Here is a 20,000-nt window from a genome sequence, read left to right as displayed (position 1 = left end):
TGTGTGTGTGTGTCTGTGTGTGTGTGTGTCTGTGTGTGTGTGTGTGTGTCTGTGTGTGTGTGTGTGTCTGTGTGTGTGTGTGTGTCTGTGTGTGTGTGTGTGTCTGTGTGTGTGTGTGTGTCTGTGTGTGTGTGTGTGTCTGTGTGTGTGTGTCTGTGTCTGTGTCTGTGTGTGTCTGTGTCTGTGTCTGTCTGTGTCTGTGTCTGTGTCTGTGTCTGTGTCTGTGTCTGTGTCTGTGTCTGTGTCTGTGTCTGTGTCTGTGTCTGTGTCTGTGTCTGTGTCTGTGTCTGTGTCTGTGTCTGTGTCTGTGTCTGTGTCTGTGTCTGTGTCTGTGTGTGTGTGTGTGTGTGTGTGTGTGTGTGTGTGTGTGTGTGTGTGTGTGTGTGTGTGTGTGCGTACACGAGGTCCGTCTAAAAAGTAACAGGACTGAGCGCCTGCTGTGTGCTCCACTGACACAATTGAATGAACGGGTTACGTCACAGTCTTTCGCAACATTCCAGCTATATATATATATGATTGGTGATGGTTGACCGTGCTCATTGTGTGATTTTTTTTACAGGTCATGCTTTCATGTTGTCTCGTCTGAGTCGTTACGCTATGAGTCGTGAGCAAAGAGCCAATCTGAAGTTTCTTGCCAAGCTTGGCAAAACACCTTCTGAATCCTTCGCAATGTTGCAGCAAGTCTACGGGGAAGAAACAATGTCACGTACACGTGCATTTGAATGGCACAAGAGGTTCAAAGAGGGACAGGAGGAGATCGAAGACGATCCACGGTCTGGAAGACCTTCAACGGCAGAACGGCGGACAACATCGAGCGTGTGAAGCAGATGGTGCGCGCAATCGTCGACTCATGGTGCGGATGGTTTCTGAGGAACTTTCCATCAACAAGGACACTGACTGGAGCATCAACGCTGAAAATCTCGAAATGCGCAAGGTGTGCGCAAAGATGGTCCCCAAGCTGTTGTCCGAGGACCAGAAACAGCAAAGAGTCACTGTCTTTCAAGACATTATCGAGCGCCTCGCGGACGATCCAGACCTGCTCAGGAGAGTCATTACTGGCGATGAATCGTGGATATTCGAATACGATCCCAAGACCAAGCGGCAGAGTCGTCAGTGGAAAAGTCCGGCATCACCAAGACCAAAGAAAGCAAAGACATCAAAGTCTAAGGTCAAGGTGATGTTCATCGTGTTTTTTGACATCAAGGGCATCGTCCACTTCGAGTTTCTACCACAGGGTCAAACAGTGAATCAATACGTGTGCAAGGAGATCCTCCGGCGCCTCATGAGATCAGTCCGAGACAAGAGGAGGGATCTGTGGGAGAACAACGCCTGGGTGCTCCACCATGACAACGCCCCTGCTCACAGTGCCTGATCCAGTGTGACCACTCCTTAGCTTTTTTCACAAGATCTTGGCTATTCGTTGTTCACCTTGGCGTCTTGGTTTTCTATAGGTTTTCTTGGCATATAGGTTTACTCTTATTATCGCTTTTCCGAAACCTTGTGAATTCTTGGCTTTTTTCATTGGCTCACTTTGGCATTTATGAAAATAAGGAGTGGTCACACTGCCCTGAGCATCCGACAGATTCTGGCGCAGAGGAACACGCCAACTCTGGAGCAACCCCCGTATTCGCCAGACTTGGCCCCTTGTGATTTTTGTTAGGGGGGTGATCAAGGGGACCCGATTTCCTGATTTGGAGGCCATCAAAAGGGCTGAGACGACGGAGCTCCGGAGGATTCCAGAAGAAGCCTTCCAGGGGGTGCATCGAAGTGTGGAAGAAGAGGATGGACAAGTGTGTGAGACTGGAGGGAAACTATTTTGAAGGGGACAAGCTGTGATTTCAACATATTTTTTTGGAATGAAATTTCTGTAAAAGTCGGTCCCGTTACTTTTTAGACAGACCTCGTATATTTTGCAATATCTATCTATGTGTGTGTGTGTGTGTATATATATATATATATATATATATATATATATATATATATATATATATATATATATATATATATATATATATATATATATATATATATATATATATATATATATATATATATCCATTGGAACCAGACTGTGCAGATCATTGGTGCTGCTTCAGCAGTCTCCTAAGCGTTTGGGCACACCACTCTGACACAGGATATCAGCAAGCTGGCACTCATTTTACCAACCTCAGAAGGATGACAGGCACAGTCAACCCCACCTGGTAGTAATTCAACAGCCAAGTGGGATTTTAACTCAGGATTATCGGATCACAAGCCCACCACCCTGACCATTAAGCCAACACCAGGCATGTATGTATGTATGTAACCACTTGAACTGGTGTTTGTGTAGCCTTGTTTATAATCTCTTCGAGGTCTCTCCAATGTAGTGGGCTGCGCAGTTGCTGCAATTTATTTTATAAATGACAGATGATTTGTCCTCTCAATCCAATCGCTCTTTTGGTTGCATCATCCTGCGTTTGATGGTAGCCTCAGATCTATGGGCGATGCCGACTTCAAACGGGACTGACAGTCCAGCGGGAGGTTCTGGATATGTTGGACACGTATGAAAGGGTATGCCAGAACATTGGTTTGGGTTGTGTAGCCTCGACGTTTACCCTCCTCCACATACACTTGTTCACAAAACTGTTGGAGTAACCATTTGAACGGAACAACTTTCGTAGAAAGTTCCTTTGTTTGTTTATTTTTATTTTTTAGCTTGCACATAACTACAGTGTTTTGACTGATCGGAAAAGGGTTCGCAGGCAACTTCGCTTACGAGCCAATGGATGGTTACTGCGATCATGTAGAATCTGGATGGTATTGGTTGCCTTCCTGCATGTGGCTGTCTGCAGCTCCCCGGATTGCCTGGAAACCAAAACATCCAAGAATGCCAGCCGTTGATTTGCTTTCTCTTCCATTGTGAATTGGATGTCGGGAAAGACAGCGTTGAGTTGCTCTTTGAAAGTGCTTATCATATCTCATTGTATAATGACGAAAGTATCGTCAACGGATCTCATACGTAGAAAGGATCCGCTCTCCCAGGTCGCAATGCACAGCATCAGACAGGATCATCAATTCATGTTCACTGAGGCTGAGGTGATCGGACAAGTGAACAGCCGAACGTCCAGACAGCTGCAAGAGGCCTGGTATTCAAATGAAAATTCAATCAATAGGCATATCGATTTACACCTGGCATATCAAGCATTACGTCACCAGCTCAAACATCCATAAAAACACGACACATGCTAATCACCCCAAGCACTTTCACAGAATGTATAAAAGTAATTAGTTAATTGGCAAAGTAATGTCAATCCAGGTGTTATCAATCAGGATGATTAATCTCTCAACATTATGTATAAATGGCACCATATGTGTTTTGGCACCGTATATAGTGAACTTTTTTTTTTGAACCATATACTTTTGACAATAGTAAACAACCACAGAATATATAAATATATTTAAATATATACAAATATAATATATATATATATATATACACATATATATATATATATATATATATATATATATATATACATATATATATATATATATGTATATACAGATAAATATATGTATATATATATATATATATATATATGTATATATATATATATATATATATATATATGTATATATATATTTTTTTTTTAAATAAATATATATATATAATCCGAAGTTTCACATTATACAGTCAAATCTGATGTTCTATTTGGCAAAAAATAGTGCTCAACAAACTCAACAAATGTGTGAAGTTTTCATTCATTTCCCTGCGAAAGTTCAGCAGGTTTTGGTAATCTTTTAAAATAAATATTTTATATTTCATTGTTCATCATATTGTGTGCAAATCCACTCATTGAATTGGACTGTTCATCAAAAGTGTTGTATATCGTGAAAAAAACCCCAAAAAACTGTGCATCGTGAAATTGATTAACAACGAGTGATCTTGAAAATGGGATTCTACTGTGCAAACCCAAACTGCTTGAAAGTTGGGGATCGTTGACATCCACACATAAATATCAGCAGACAGTTTAGCCAGCTTACCATCTCATATGAAATGGTGACATAACTGTACTTACTTACACAACATCCTGCCTGCAACACACCATTTTTCTTTGCTTAGATTTGAGGGTTTTTTGGGGATTTTTTAAATGGAAATCACCCCAGACAAAGCATAAAGCCACTCCAGGTAAGGGGCTAAAGGAAGGTGAGCTCAAGATAAGGATAAAGCAAAACAAAACAAAATAAAGCTAAAAATCACAAGAAAACATCCAAGACACAGGAAGTAGCAGAAGTCAGGTGAAATGTGATCGAAGCTCAAAGATGTAGGAAGTCGGGAATTAACATTCCTCTCAAAGCTGGGAAGATCATATGATAATGGAATTCAAGTCACAAGTAGTGAATTACAAAGGGAGACAGCATGAGGGATAAAAATATCTGCAATGCCATTTGTTCTGCACTTTGGATCAGCTCTTGTGCATGGGTATGCAAAGATAGCAAACCAAGCCTTGCGTCCAACCACTCATACAGGAGGAACCAAGTTAGAAAGTCCAGCAGACCATTTTGCTATATATCGTGTTTTTTGCTGTCTTTGGGATGTCATTTGTATCCATGGTAATTTGATGGTACACACGAATGAGGTCAAACTTGGAGAAGATTGCAGCACCATGGAGTGTAGCGGTAAAATCCTAAATGTGTAGAATGGGGTAACAGTGGAACAATTGCATTGTTTAAGGACTGGTAATCCCCGCAAGGACAACAATCCCCAGTTGTCTTTTTGAATAGCATATATAGCGATGAAGTCAACTGCTGGATGATGGTCTGATGATCCCATGTTGTAAAATATTGTCAAACTCTTGGAGGACAATACATAATTTTTTGGCTGTTAGTCAGCAAACACATGCAAAAACAGGGAGTCTTGTGGTATCAATGTGATGCGCAATGTGGTGTTTGATGGGCTGAATTGTCACCGATGGGTGCGTTATGGACAGTAAGTCATAAATTACTTTCTGAAAAGGACACGTGGGCATGGATGGAAGACTCATGATATTCAGCGACGAAACGGTGGATGCTTTACCAAGTGCACTGAGCTATGTTAAGACGTCCAATAGATGGCAGTGTTTGACAGCTATCAGGCGATTTAAATGACGCAAAAGATCTGCACCCAAGATCGAGTACCTCGTGTCAGCAATCGTAAACAACCACAGAAATGAGCGACGTAAAACCAAATCAAGCTGGAGTAAACATTCTCCAAAATTAGGGATAGCACCGTTGTTAGCAGCATGTAATGAATATTCCTGTCAATTTTTCCATTCAGCAGCAGACGGTGGCACAATACTCACCTCTGCCTCTGTATCTACAAGAAAACAAAGTCTGCTGGTACGATCCACAAGGAAGAGAAGACAACTGACGTATGACGCAGGTGAAATCATCATCAATTGTGAGCCTCGTCGTTTCCCTGCAGCCAGTACGAGCACAGTGCTCTACACTAACAAGCATTAGCACCAAAGGTCCCGTGGTACCAACACAAATCTGGAGTGTTCACAGAAGGTGAAGGCAAATGGTAGCAAGAGGTATTGTGTTTCTCTTTTCCTGCAAGGGATAAATGAAGATGGGCACAATTGGAGTTGCACAGCATGGAGCTCCAGAATGAGCTTCTTTAGGTCCGCCATTTTAGATTGTAGCTGTGCGACATGGTGTGGTGGAGGTGTCACAGTGTCAATGGGATGATCAGCCAGATCTGCAGTGGCAGGTCATGTCAGCTCTGCATTAGCTGCAAGTATGATGGGGACATGTGGTGGTAAATGAATGCAAGAACAACTCATGAAGGAACGACTGGTCGAAGGTGGCATGACAGTCACCGAGAAGGTGCTGCATATGGCGCAGTAGTTGTGTGGGTCTTTGATATCCTAAATCCTCAGTTGGAAGAAGTTGATGAAAACGGCAGTGCTCAAAGAGGATCATGTGCTTTATGAGTGCAGCCTTCCAAGTTGAGTTTGGGTTGTTCATTGGAGGTTGTGGTAAAATATCTCTCACCTCCATTGCATACTCTGGTGACAAGGAGCCAACAATGTATTTGAACCGCATCAACTTGGTAGAAATGTTCTTAGTGTTGATTTGTGCATCGACTTGCATAAACCACAGCTGCAGGTTATTAGGTCAGAATGGCAGCAGCTTTATCAAAACCACTGCCACAGATGAAGCTGGTTGAGCAACCAGGAAGGGCACAGCTAGTTAGTCATTCCTGGCGACTGGTTGCATGCTTATAACTCCTTGTCCGTCCATTTGGATCATGTTGGAGTCACCAATTTAGCATGGAAGAAAAGACATCTGACGTTCGGATTCCGAGTCAATTATTTTTATTCAACCGCCACCATCGAACCCACTTGTCCTTCTTCCAGGACAGCGGGTTCCAGACACCCCCCCCCCCCCAAAAAAAAAACCAGAGATCAAGCATATTTACATATTATAACATCCAAGGCAAAATGATGCCGCTGCATAATATTTCCACACAAAATGTATTTTGTGTTAACTCCAAATTTCAAATGTACGACAACAAATGTCACTGTTTAAAAATCATCTCTAAATTCAGTAGAGATGCGGGTTAGTTAGTAAGTCTTTGCATCTTAATCACAACCTTAACCGACATCAAAACTGCTTCAATTGTATTTATTTTTCTTGTTGGCAGACTTGTTGGAACAGAATCAACAAATTATTGTGGACCTGCAGGATCACCTTGTTTTATTTCCCTCATGTGTCGACCCATAGTCAAATGAAATGTAATGTAACATTTTTTTATGATCTAAAGAGCAATACTGATGGTGTAATGATGTTGCAATTGTGTGATTCATTCTAATTCCTTTAGTCTCCCACAGATTCAAGCAAAATACAATAGGGTATAAAAGTCTGAATATATAGTTGCTTGCGACTATTCCTAGGCAGTGATAGTAAGCGCCAATGAGCTGTTAACTATGGAAGTGCCAACACATTGGCACTGATATCATAACATTAACAGTGCCAATGTGTTTGCATTTCATATCAATGGCAAAAAATAGCGACTGGAGGTGTTACCCCAACGCATCCCATGTGCCAATGCACCCAGATTCTTCTACTGTGATACTGAAAAATCTCACAACAATCAAAGGAGAAAACATGACTGAGATCCTGACATAAAATTTAAATAATCTTTGAACCATTAATATAATCATCAACGGAAATGTCATCATAATCATGATCAATAGTCACAAAGATAATCCTTTAAAAATCAATGTCAATACTATAATTAATAACAGAATAATGAGCCAAGATCAATTAATGACTTTTGACCAAGATCTTTAAGAAAAGGAGAAAATGTAAACTAATTATAATTTATCAATTACTGTGTTGGGATCATTATTCCCAGCATAAGTATGTTTAGCATGCAGCATCCCGATGAACATCATATATACATACGTGGTGTGTGACTCATGGGGTATTTCTACCACATGCATTTTTTCCACAATTTGTATGGAAGTTTAAATTTCAAGGCAAACCACCATCTTATCATTACAACTGCTTATGAGCAGCATTTCATGCTGCTTGCAAGCAACCACATCCACAATGCATACGCACAACTTTGCCAAACCATGGAGCTTGCCTAAACAGAAGCATGCATGCTGAACTAGACCAATATATTGGTATAGTTGAGTCCAATTACAAGGGACAGTTGGAATAACAAAGACTGCAAAACAAATGGAACTTTGGATGGACATATCCGTTTTAATATATAAATTTCAACAAAATATAATGAACAATTGTATAGAAATTTTTTTTGTTGTTGTTTCATCAAAATCTATTGAACTACTGCAAAGAATTCCAGTAAAAGTCTGTCATGGTCAGTTCATTCCGGCTATTATAGGAAAAACAAATAACAAACCGGGAACTGCAGCTTGAAGAAGATATTGAATAATGTATAATCTTTTTCTCGTATTTTCTTTTGGATGATGCCATGGCAGTTTGTCACACACACACATGACTGAACACAAGGGGGCAACACTGTTTTACATGGAGGAAATACACCAATGAAATATTTTCAATAAAATGACGACAACTTCTTTAAAAGGTACCAATTATTCGCACCCACTTATGGGGTAAACTGGGGGAACAGATCTGGTCCAAGACATTCTGTAACCGGCTGGCCAAGCCTGACATTCAGCTGGCCAAGCAATGAATTAATGTACACATCACTTTTGTCAGTACTATAGTTTTCAAATGAGGAACTTGGAGTGATTTCATGCATTATATGATACAATTTTCCACGATCTACTCTCATGGACGAATTAAAGTATATCATCGAAATATGACTCCGGCTTTGAGGATCGGATACCCTCCTGAATAAATAAGTCTTGAAATCTGGAGTGAAATTTGATAATTTAAAGAAAGAACGATTGTAATAACTGAGCCCACACTGTATGTATACTTATTTACTTAAAGCAAGCAGGACTGTGGTCCCTCCTTCTCCAAAATACACAAGAAAATGTGAAATTTCCAAAGCACTAAACTTATCTTTTTCTACTGTTTGAAGAATTATGTTGAGTGAACAAAAAATTTAGGAACGTGCCAAAATTAACTAGCTTCAATGAGCTACATGATGTTAATGCATTCACTGCCAGACCTCACGGCCTGTCCCCCAGAGGGACTGCCTATCCATAATGTATGCCACATCTGTGTCTGTATTTTTGGAGGTTTTGTGAGGTTCTCCATAGGGAATCAAAGCAAATCTGGTAAAAAAAAAAACAGATGTTTCAAAAAAAAGTTATAACGTTTGTGTGGACCCCAAACGGATGTACCATATGATGCGTGCACAGGCGAGGAGGCAAGATGGCGGATTATCTGCAATGTTTATTTCACGGGCGACTGAACTTTGCGATGTCTCCGGGGTTATTCTGCATTAAGCTGCATCTCTTTTGTGGATATAGTCATTATTTGAAGGATCTCATTTTATTTAATTAACTGCTGCAAGCGCTATGAAGACCAGCTTTAAAGTTAAAGGGATCCAATATGATATGCAGCGACAGCCTAGCCAACCATTCCTTATCAACCATTTAATTGGAGTGTTTGCATGAGTGCTGAAGCCACTTGGAGAATGCCTTTCAATCGAGAGCAGTATGTCCTTCTGAGTGAATCGTTCACTCAGTGCGTACGCTTTTGCCTGCCACATAATTCAGAGCGAGTGGTTCGTGCTCCGTCGCCATGAGCGAGTGGTTCCTGCTCCGTCGCCATGAGCGAGTCCTTCGTGCTCCGTCGCCATGAGCGAGTCCTTCGTGCTCCGTCGCCATGAGCGAGTGCTTCGTGCTCCGTCGCCATGAGCGAGTGCTTCGTGCTCCGTCGCCATGAGCGAGTGCTTCGTGCTCCGTCGCCATGAGCGAGTGCTTCGTGCTCCGTCGCCATGAGCGAGTGCTTCGTGCTCCGTCGCCATGAGCGAGTGCTTCGTGCTCCGTCGCCATGAGCGAGTGCTTCGTGCTCCGTCGCCATGAGCGAGTGCTTCGTGCTCCGTCGCCATGAGCGAGTGGTTCGTGCTCCGTCGCCATGAGCGAGTGCTTCGTGCTCCGTGGCCATGAGCGAGTGCTTCGTGCTCCGTGGCCATGAGCGAGTGCTTTGTGCTCCGTGGCCATGAGCGAGTGCTTCGTGCTCCGTCGCCATGAGCGAGTGCTTCGTGCTCCGTCGCCATGAGCGAGTGCTTCGTGCTCCGTCGACATGAGCGAGTGCTTCGTGCTCCGTCGACATGAGCGAGTGCTTCGTGCTCCGTCGCCATGAGCGAGTGCTTCGTGCTCCGTCGCCATGAGCGAGTGCTTCGTGCTCCGTCGCCATGAGCGAGTGCTTCGTGCTCCGTCGCCATGAGCGAGTGCCGTGCTCCGTCGCCATGAGCGAGTGTTCCGTGCTCCGTCGCCATGAGCGAGTGCTTCGTGCTCCGTCGCCATGAGCGAGTGCTTCGTGCTCCGTCGCCATGAGCGAGTGCTTCGTGCTCCGTCGCCATGAGCGAGTGCTTCGTGCTCCGTCGCCATGAGCGAGTGCTTCGTGCTCCGTCGCCATGAGCGAGTGCTTCGTGCTCCGTCGCCATGAGCGAGTGCTTCGTGCTCCGTCGCCATGAGCGAGTTCTTCGTGCTCCGTCGCCATGAGCGAGTTCTTCGTGCTCCGTCGCCATGAGCGAGTGGTCCGTGCTCCGTCGCCATGAGCGAGTGGTCCGTGCTCCGTCGCCATGAGCGAGTGGTCCGTGCTCCGTCGCCATGAGCGAGTGGTTCGTGCTCCGCCGCCATGAGCGAGTGGTTCGTGCTCCGCCGCCATGAGCGAGTGGTTCGTGCTCCGCCGCCATGAGCGAGTGGTTCGTGCTCCGTCGCCATGAGCGAGTGGTTCGTGCTCCGTCCCCATGAGCGAGTGGTTCGAGCTCCGTCGCCATGAGTGAGTGGTTCGTGCTCCGTCGCCATGAGCGAGTGGTTCGTGCTCCGCCGCCATGAGCGAGTGGTTCGTGCTCCGTCGCCATGAGCGAGTGGTTCGTGCTCCGTCGCCATGAGCGAGTGGTTCGTGCTCCGTCGCCATGAGCGAGTGGTTCGTGCTCCGTCGCCATGAGCGAGTGGTTCGTGCTCTGTCACCATGAGCGAGTGGTTCGTGCTCCGTCGCCATGAGCGAGTGGTTCGTGCTCCGTCGCAATGAGCGAGTGGTTCGTGCTCCGTCGCAATGAGCGAGTGGTTCGTGATCTGTCGCCATGAGCGAGTGGTTCGTGCTCCGTCGCCATGAGCGAGTGGTTCGTGCTCCGTCGCAATGAGCGAGTGGTTCGTGCTCCGTCGCAATGAGCGAGTGGTTCGTGATCCGTCGCTATGAGCGAGTGGTTCGTGCTCCGTAGCCAGAGCGAGTGGTTCGTGCTCCGTCGCCATGAGCGAGTGGTTCGTGCTCCATCGCCATGAGCGAGTGGTTCGTGCTCCGTCGCCATGAGCGAGTGGTTCGTGCTCCGTCGCAATGAGCGAGTGGTTCGTGCTCCGTCGCAATGAGCGAGTTGTTCGTGCTCCGTCACCATGAGCGAGTGGTTAGTGCTCCTTCGCCATGAGCGAGTGGTTCATGCTCTTTCAGCATGAGCGAGTGGTTCGTGCTCTGTCACCCTGAGTGAGTGTTTTGTGCTCCGCAGCCCTGAGCGAATGGTTTGTGCCCCATCGCCCTGAGTGAGTGGTTCGTGCTCTTTCAACCTGAGTGAGTGGTTTGTGCTCTGTCACCCTGAGCGAATGGTTCGTGCTCCATCACCTTGAGTGAGTAGTTGTGAAATAACACCCAATTTCTGAGCAGTTTGCCAAATTACCTTTTTTCTTAATTACTCAGCCAAACTTTTTTTTCCCCCACCCATCACACACAGCTGTTTACAAAAATTAATGTTTGTGAACATATCCCTGAAATGTCGATATACTGTATATGCAACATAGTTTTTTGGTGAAAGCTACTCATGGTTTTTGGGTTGTTGCCGATGTCAACCAAGTGTGCGTGTGCGTCTGCGTCTGCTGTTCATAAAGCATAACTTTCTCCCTCCTCTCCCTCCTCTCCCTCCTCTCCCCCCTCTCCCCTCTCCTCTCTCTCTCTCTCCTCTCTCTCTCTCCCCTCCTCTCTCTCCCCTCTCTCTCTCTCTCTCCTCTCTCTCTCCCCTCCTCTCTCTCCCCTCTCTCTCTCTCTCTCTCTCTCTCTCTCTCTCCTCTCTCTCTCTCTCTCTCTCTCTCTCTCTCTCTCTCCTCTCTCTCTCTCTCTCTCTCTCTCTCTCTCTCTCTCCTCTCTCTCTCTCTCTCTCTCTCTCTCTCTCTCTCTCTCTCTCTCTCTCTCTCTCTCTCTCTCTCTCTCTCTCTCTCTCTCTCTCTCTCTCTCTCTCTCTCTCTCTCTCTCTCTCTCTGTCTCTCTCTCTCTCTCTCTCTCTCTCTCCCTTCTCTCTTCTCTCTTATCTCTCTCCCTTCTCTCCCCTCTCTCTTCTCTCTCTTCCTTCTCCTCTCTTTCTCATCCTTGCTCTACCCCCTCCAATCCAATGCAGCACCCTCCTCCCACACCACTCTCACTCTCTCCTCCCCTATCCCCACTATTTCTGTCTCTGGACATATCTGGACGATGTTTATCTCTGGACGTTTCCAGGCAGGGTTTGTCTCCAGACGTGTCCAAGCATTGTTTGTCTCCGGCCAGCTTGGCTCCAGATGCGTCCAGTCGGTTTTGTCGCCGGACATGTCTGGGTGGTAATTAACGCTCCACCACACATGTGCTTTCCCTTCCTCTCACCTCACATTGTCTTTCCTTCCCCCACCCCTCCTCGATTCCCCACCCCTCCTCGCTCCCCTCCCTTCTCTCTCCCCGCTTTCTCTCCCCCACCCCTCTCTCCTTCTTCCCCCCTCTTTTCTTCCTCCCCTCTTTCGTATTCCTGTCAGTGAAGCGACAGGTGGTATTGGTTAGTATGTGTGTGTGTGTGTGTGCGTATATATATATATATATATATATATATATATATATATATATATATATATATATATATATATATATATATATATATATATATATATATATATATATATATATATATATATATATATATATATATATATATATATATATATATATATATATATATATATATATATATTGCTGTAGAATTCCCGACCGCCGGCGTGCGAACGACCGCGTCTCACCAATAGCGGTCGCTTCGCCCACCGAACGGACAATCCAGTCGTGGCTTTCCGGATCAACGGCGGAAACCAGCCACGGGTGTGTTTTTAACCACACCACAACCTTGTCCGCACTCTACCCGCGCTACAGGGTCCGATCACCAAATTTTCGATTTACCTAATTATTCGCGTGGGTATGTTACCGAGAGATTGTACCTCAAAGGGACCGCTTGGAAACGAGCCGCTTAAGCAGCTCGCTTCCTTTTGAGATAACCGAGCGGGGTATTATCGCACAGTCCTGTTGGACCCGATCACTTTACCGGCTATTTAAAAACCAACTATATTCCTAGTGCAAGAAGGGGCAGTTCAATGAGGGAACGGACGCAACGAACAGGTTTACATTCACACAAGGACATTTATTATAATAAAACACGTATGCAATTAAACAAGGCAAAACACGTATGCAATTATACAAGCAACAAAAGCACGACAAAAGAAATACAACCGTCTACTTATTATGTACAGTCACTTGCACATAACAGCAGTTCCTACTTATTAGACGGGCTCACGGACACACGTACGCACACACACAACCAAGAAATGGTGGCAGAGGCCTTTAATAACGAGCTCCAGCTCGGAGGACAGGTGAGCTGAAACCCAGAACCTATCTCGAACCTCTCCACCTCGTGTGGTCTTCAAGTTGTTCGGACCCGTGCTCCAGCGAGAGCGAGCTGGATCCAATCACCTTGAGCTGCGATCCTTCCCGAGCTCCCGCGAATCCTCCCGTGCTTCTCAACACGTGCTGGTGAGACGAGGCGCCGATCATTCCCGTCGATGCGTCGCTTCCCCAAGGAACCACCTCCCGCGCTTCTCAACACGTGCTGGTGAGACGAGGCGCCGATCCTCCCCGTCGATGCATCGCTTCCCCGAGGAACCACCTCCAAGAAGAGGTCGATGAGTCGCACCAAGCCGGGAACCAAAATGGAGAACAAAGAGCTCCACGAACCAAGAAGAAGAAGAAGCCACCACTCGCAGCTCGAGCCGAGCGACTGGCTCAACTTCCTTCCAAGCAAATAAAAGCAGCCCGAAGCAAAAAGCTCTCCCAAGCCAAGCAGAAGCCGAAGCTCACGGAACCATCAAAGCAAAAATCCTCCAAAAAGCCTCCTCCCTAGCCATGCCAAAGCTGAAGCTCACTGAGCCAGCCGAAGCAAAAAGCTTCTGAAGGCCTCAACCCTAACGCAAGCCAAGTAGGACCCGACGGTCTGCTGAACGACTACTCTCTGCCAAAGCAAAAGGCTTACTGACCAAGAACAAAGAAAGGATCTCTTCATTATCCTTCTCCGCCCCTCCCCCGCTCACGGCGTGACTCATGACTCATGCCCTCGTGCTCCATTCCCCGCTCAGCCACGGGTGGGAGGGAGTTGTTGACATCATGAGTGACGGGACGGCAGGGTGGTTCTTCCTCTTCGCAGAAGAGGGGGAGGGATGTCTCCATTGTTCGTTCCCTAACTATTAAATCGATCCGCAGCGCATCTAATCGATTTCTGAACATTTAAACAATGGAAGGTGATCTATCGAGGGAACAAGCACTTATCGACATAGCTGACTAAAGGAACCTGTATGTTGTGTGCAATCGAATTCCAAATTCGTAACAATATATATATATATATATATATATATATATATATATATATATATATATATAAATATATATATATATATATATATATATATATTCACAGAAGGGAGTGATGCATAGATTCACTTTTCATTGTGATTTAGAAGCATATTATGGAAATTGATGTTTGACACGCACCTTGTGCCATCCTTTGAGTGGCCATTTCCTCTTTTTCAGCAGAAAGCCTTCATGTCTCTGTGGATTTTCCATGTTTGTACATCCAAGCTTAAGTCCCTCGATGACATGCACTCCTTCCACGTTCTATAAAGTAGCACAGAGGCAGAATGCAATAAATCTGCACCGAATAATGTAATACATCACCATTGACATTTGCCCATGCAGTTAATCATACACTATCTTTGCAGCTTCATGACAGATCTGTTTTGATCTCTCAAAAGGGTACTTTAAAGTAGTTATGAAACAGTACATCATTCATAGTTACAATTGGCCAAATCCACTCGAAGCACTATTCTATGGATTATTTTTTCATACAATGGTCTATACCTCCTCATGAGATCTGAACACTGATATAAAATGTGTGAAAAACACAATAGAAAATGTATCCTGGATAGACATAAATGGCTGTTTGAAAAGGTGGAAAATATTTTATAAGTCTCACCAAATATACCATTACCAGTACACAGTTAATTATGTGGTTCATGGTATCAATCAATTAGTTAATCAATATTAATCAATTACATGGTACACAGTACCAGTGACTTACAGATAGACTCAAAGCCTACAGCTTTTGTTATGACGTATCTCAGGGCTTGTTCCATCCACCAGCCAAATCAGATACCTCAAACATTTGGTTGCATTTGAAAGATTGTGAATCCAAATGCATGACACAAGAAAGTGCATTTAAGCAAATCTTACAAAACACAAGTATGTTTCCATGCATATGGTGTATTGACACAATTCAACAAATTGATTCTTACATAATTTAAAGATTCCAGCTGAAGGCAAGGAATATTTTTGATGAGTTGTGAGCCCCGCACACAATAACCAAGGCGATAATAGTGGCCCTATTATGTGAGACTTTTGTCTTCAGCTTCAGTAGAATCCTTGACTTCCGATAAGTACTCCTCCACCATGGCCATAAAAACATAGATGCTACTAAAAGCGAATTAATCAAGTATTTTTACATTAATTTTGTAATTATTTTGTGGATTTTTCCCAGTGTATTATCAATTACAAACTACTCTCCAGTCTCCATTTCATATATCCTTTCACTTTTTCTTTTTTGTATGCAGTCAAGGATCATGAAAGAGACAGAACACACAATGAACAAGAAATGGCAATCAGAGAATGCAGACCCTCACCAGGAGTTGTTTTGTGTGTTGTATTTTATGTGGTAAATAAATCAAAGAATGTACTAAATGAAAGGTCGTTCATTGCAAATTAAAGGTCTAAATGATGTAGTTACCCTCGCCAGAGGAGAGGGTATTGCATTTGGGTCCATTTGTTGGGTGGTCGCTGGACTACCGTTATTCTCAGGTTTTTGGGTCGCCGAAATAGGTGACCCTTATTGTCAGTAATTCTGTCTGTTTGTTTGGATGTTTGTTCATTTGTCGTCAGCATAACTGGTTGTAAACGGGGGCCGATTTTGACCAAACTCGGGTGGTAGGTACATCTTATGACCTAGTGCTTTGGAAATTGTGATGGTTACTAGGGACGCTTTGGTTCCCTCGCAACAGCCGAAAAACCTTCAAAATCGGCACAGTTCACACAAAATCAATTCCGAAAGCCATTATCCCACGTCGGCTTATGAAATTTGGCATGCATCATCTATAGGTGATGCTCTACCAAATATATTCCGGTTTTTGTGATATATGGAATAGTTTACCCGCAGCGCCCCCTACAAATGGGATATGCCTGAAAATTGGCGAAAATTGAAGGCCCCCTAGCGACCAGGTGAGTGCATCTATCCGAATGAAACTTTGCAGGTTCATAGCACGCAATGAGTACTACAACTTTGCCTCAGGACATATTGACCTCAGGACATACCCTTAAGGTCAGGGGTCAAAGGGCAAAAATCGATAATATGCGAGAGCTGGAGGTGCCTTCGCGCCAAATGCTACTCCTCCTCGGGTTATGGTCAGATGGTCATGAAAATTCACACTAATCGTCTGGAATGCATTGTGCACAAACGATCGAGCCGGATTTTCGATTTATATCTTTGTTCACCCACAGCACCCCCTCAAACTTTGGGGATTTCCGATATTAAACCGCATTTTCAGTACTTTTCATTCAAATTGATACCGAGTAGTTATCAGTAGATGGAACTCGATGAGATTTGGTATGCATAATCTTAAGGTGATTCTCTATCCGCTATATGACATCCATTTTTTTTCTATATCTTATCGTTTCCAAATGGTAACCCTCTCAACTTGGGTGTCCGAGGGCCATTCAAAGTACACAACTCCAAGATGGTTGAACCGAATCGAATGAATCTTTACATGCTTATAGACCATAATGAGTACTACAACTTTGCTCATTTGCATAATGACCTATCTCGAGAAGGTCAGGGGTCAAAGGTCAATAAGTGCATTTTTCGGGCAGAATTTCCATTCAAGGCACCCTTGCTCCTACATGGGTTTACCGATACGAATGAAAGTTCATAGGTACATAGTACTCAATGAGTACTACAACTTTGCTTCAGGACATATTGACCTATCTCGGCTAAGTCAGGGGTCAAAGGTCAATGAGTGCATTGTTCAGGCAAAATGACCATTCAAAGCCCCTTGCTCATACACGGGTGAACCAATTCGATTGCAATTTCGTAAGTACTTAGTACAAGATTAACTCAGATCAAGGTCATTGGCTGCTCAGCGACCCATGGCCGCCTACCGGCTTGTCTATCTATTTGTCTGTCTGATCGCACAGAACACGAGTATGTGTATTAATTACATTGTACCCTTAAGACACCAAAAACCCTGTAAGACCCCGAAAAGCTTTAGAGCCTTTAGAACCATGACACTTTGGGACCCAAACACCCTTTATGACCCAGAAGACCCTTCAGACCCCAAATACCCTTTAAGACCACTTAAGACCCTTGAAGCTGTGTTGTGGTTTGGGAGGAGCCACAGTGAGTACGTGGGATTTTTTGCGAGACAAGAAGACAGACAGACAGACGAAAACATAACCTCCACCCACCGAATCAGGAAGCACCATAACAAAAGTAACAGCAGAAAGAGAATGGGGATGCCAACAGCAGGGCCGAGAGAGAAGGCAAATGGAGATGACTAACAAGGGATGCACATGTAAGGATGAGGGGTAGTGGCAGGGGGGAAGGCAGGGGATGGATAAGATGGATACAGAAGCAAAATCTGGAGGAGGGGGTTGGGGGAGGGTGCTTTAACGGGTGGAGAAATTATCAGGGTTTGGGATGGGGGATGATTTTAGATGGTGGTCAACAGCTGCCTTGAATAACTGGGAGGGGAGAATGGGATTGAATAGAATGTGGAAGTTGATTCCACATGCAGAAAAAAGAGGAACAAATAGGTGGAGGTGAGTAGTGTTTCCGAATTTTGAGAATTTTACCATAAGGGGGTTGCTGGGGGAACGCGTACACCATGCAGATACTGGGGAAAGGGGGGGGGAGGGGAGGGACAAAGCACGGAGAGGGCAGACGCATCTGCCAGTCCAGAGGGAAGAGTAGTACTCCATCTCCATCAAGCTGTGGATGAAAACCTTGTCAGTGGATAGGAGTTCAGGTGTGCCAAGGAAGGACTTTGCACGGTGGAAGATGTCCAATCAGCAGCAGGCTTTGGAGGCCAACTATGAAATGTGGTTTGTGCAAGAAAGTTCATGGCTGTGAGTCAAACCCAAGAGTTTGAGTGACTGAATTTCCTCAAGAGGATTGTGAAGAAGGTAGATGAGAGGGTTTGCCCTGTTGGCCTTATGGAGACAGAGAGACAGAGTGAGTGAGTGAGTGAGTGAGTGAGTGAGTGAGTGAGTGAGTGAGTGAGTGTGTGTGTGTGTGTGTGTGTGTGTGTGTGTGTGTGTGTGTGTGTGTGTGTGTGTGTGTGTGTGTGTGTGTGTGTGTGTGTGTGTGTGTGTGTGTGTGTGTGTGTGTGTGTGTGTGTGTGTGTGTGTGTGTGTGTGAGAGATTTCTCAGGATTCAAATATACATTCCAGGTGTTTGACCAGTTTGGGGTTATGTCAAGGTCTGAAGACACAGAAGGTGTTGCTTTCTGCCTGTCTGCATGATGAAGAATGTCACAGCAGAGGGTGGTGTCATCAGCAAATAGATAGAGGATTTTCCATAGAGTCATAGAGATCATTGATGAAGATTAGGAATAGGAAGGGGTGTGGAATACTGCTTTGGGGAACTCCAGGCTTGACAAGGAGAGGAGATGAAAGGATTTCGTTGAGAGTCACACGTTGGCTACAAGAGTAGAGGAAGTCAATAAGCATGAATAGAGTTGACCTTGGACGCCATAGGCAGAGAGTTTGGACAGCTAGGCGGGATGCCAGACTTTATCAAATACTTTCCACGTTATTGAATGTTTTCCCTGTGTTGTCCTTGAATTTGCATTTATGTATTCTGTGTGGCATTTGAACTCATGGAAATGCACCCTCAGACCAGTGTCAACAAATACCAGATGGAATACAAGGCTTTCCAGCCCATAGTGGTGTGTTCCATGGCAATGCATATAAAATCCTTGTATTCTAGAATAAATAAGTTGTGCAAAGAAATATCTTGAAGGTGGCCAAAAATAGTCAGGTTTGGGAGCTCTTTTTACCTCCACCAACAAAAGTGAAGGATGTTATGTTTTCACCCCTTTCTGTCTGTCTGTTTGTCTGTGTGCAGGATATCTCAAAAACTTGTGGATGGATCCAGATGAAATTTGGTGGACAGGTTGGGTTGGTGACGAGGACGAACTGATTAGATTTTGGTGAAGATCCGGATCCGGATCCGACTACGAGAATTTTCAAGTAATTCCTCCCATTGAGAGATAGGGCAAAAAATGATATATCGCACAATATCTCAAAAGGTTGTGGATGGGTTCAGATGAAACTTGGTGGACATGTTGGGTGTGTGACCACGACAAACTGATTCGATTTCGGTGAAGATCCAAATTCAGATCTGACGACTGGAATTTTAACAGTCCTTCTTCACCATTGAGAGATCAGGCTCAAAAACTATATAGAACATATTTCAAAAATGTATTGGGCCTAATATCTTCTCGTGGATCAGGCATTATGGGGCGGAGCTATGCACTCTACCGAGTGCCCTTATATTTGGAGATATGATCACAGGATACACATTTACAGAGAGAGAATTTGAGTGCTCCCACGACTTTGAACCCCTGGAATTATGAATTATTTTTACTCCCCATATGATTTTCCATCAGGTTAAAATTATGGGTGCAGTCAGGCTATCTCCGTCTCCATCAACTTTCTTCCTCCTTCCAGCTGTTTCTCTTTTCCCTTTTATCCTGCCGTTCCCTTTGTTGTGTTGTGTTCTGATTTTGTCTTGCGTCATAGCTCTTCCATGAGCCAAGAGCATGTATATGTATATGTATATATATATATATATATATATATATATATATATATATATATATATATATATATATATATATATATATATATATATATATATATATATATATATATATATATATATATATATATATATATATATATATATATATATATATATATATATATGTATATAT

At 44.1% G+C, this 20,000-nt stretch overlaps 1 protein-coding gene across 9 annotated transcripts in view; it reads right to left on the bottom strand.

The window, feature by feature from the left end:
- The window catches only part of OSBPL6 (oxysterol binding protein like 6), a 225,696-nt gene that overhangs the window by 60,781 nt on the left and 144,915 nt on the right, over positions 1-20,000 (bottom strand). For all 9 annotated transcript variants that reach the window (XM_085869969.1, XM_085869967.1, XM_085869966.1 and 6 more), the window contains one exon: positions 14,452-14,574. In XM_085869969.1, the coding sequence (XP_085726095.1) occupies positions 14,452-14,574 (123 nt within the window). The remainder of the gene's footprint in view (positions 1-14,451; positions 14,575-20,000) is intronic.

This window comes from Eptatretus burgeri, chromosome 2 (genome assembly GCF_056783735.1).
Source record: "Eptatretus burgeri isolate ZD-2024b chromosome 2, Ebu_testis_v1, whole genome shotgun sequence".
Taxonomy (NCBI): Eukaryota; Metazoa; Chordata; class Myxini; order Myxiniformes; family Myxinidae; genus Eptatretus; species Eptatretus burgeri.
This window is presented reverse-complemented; position numbering and strand designations above follow the sequence as displayed.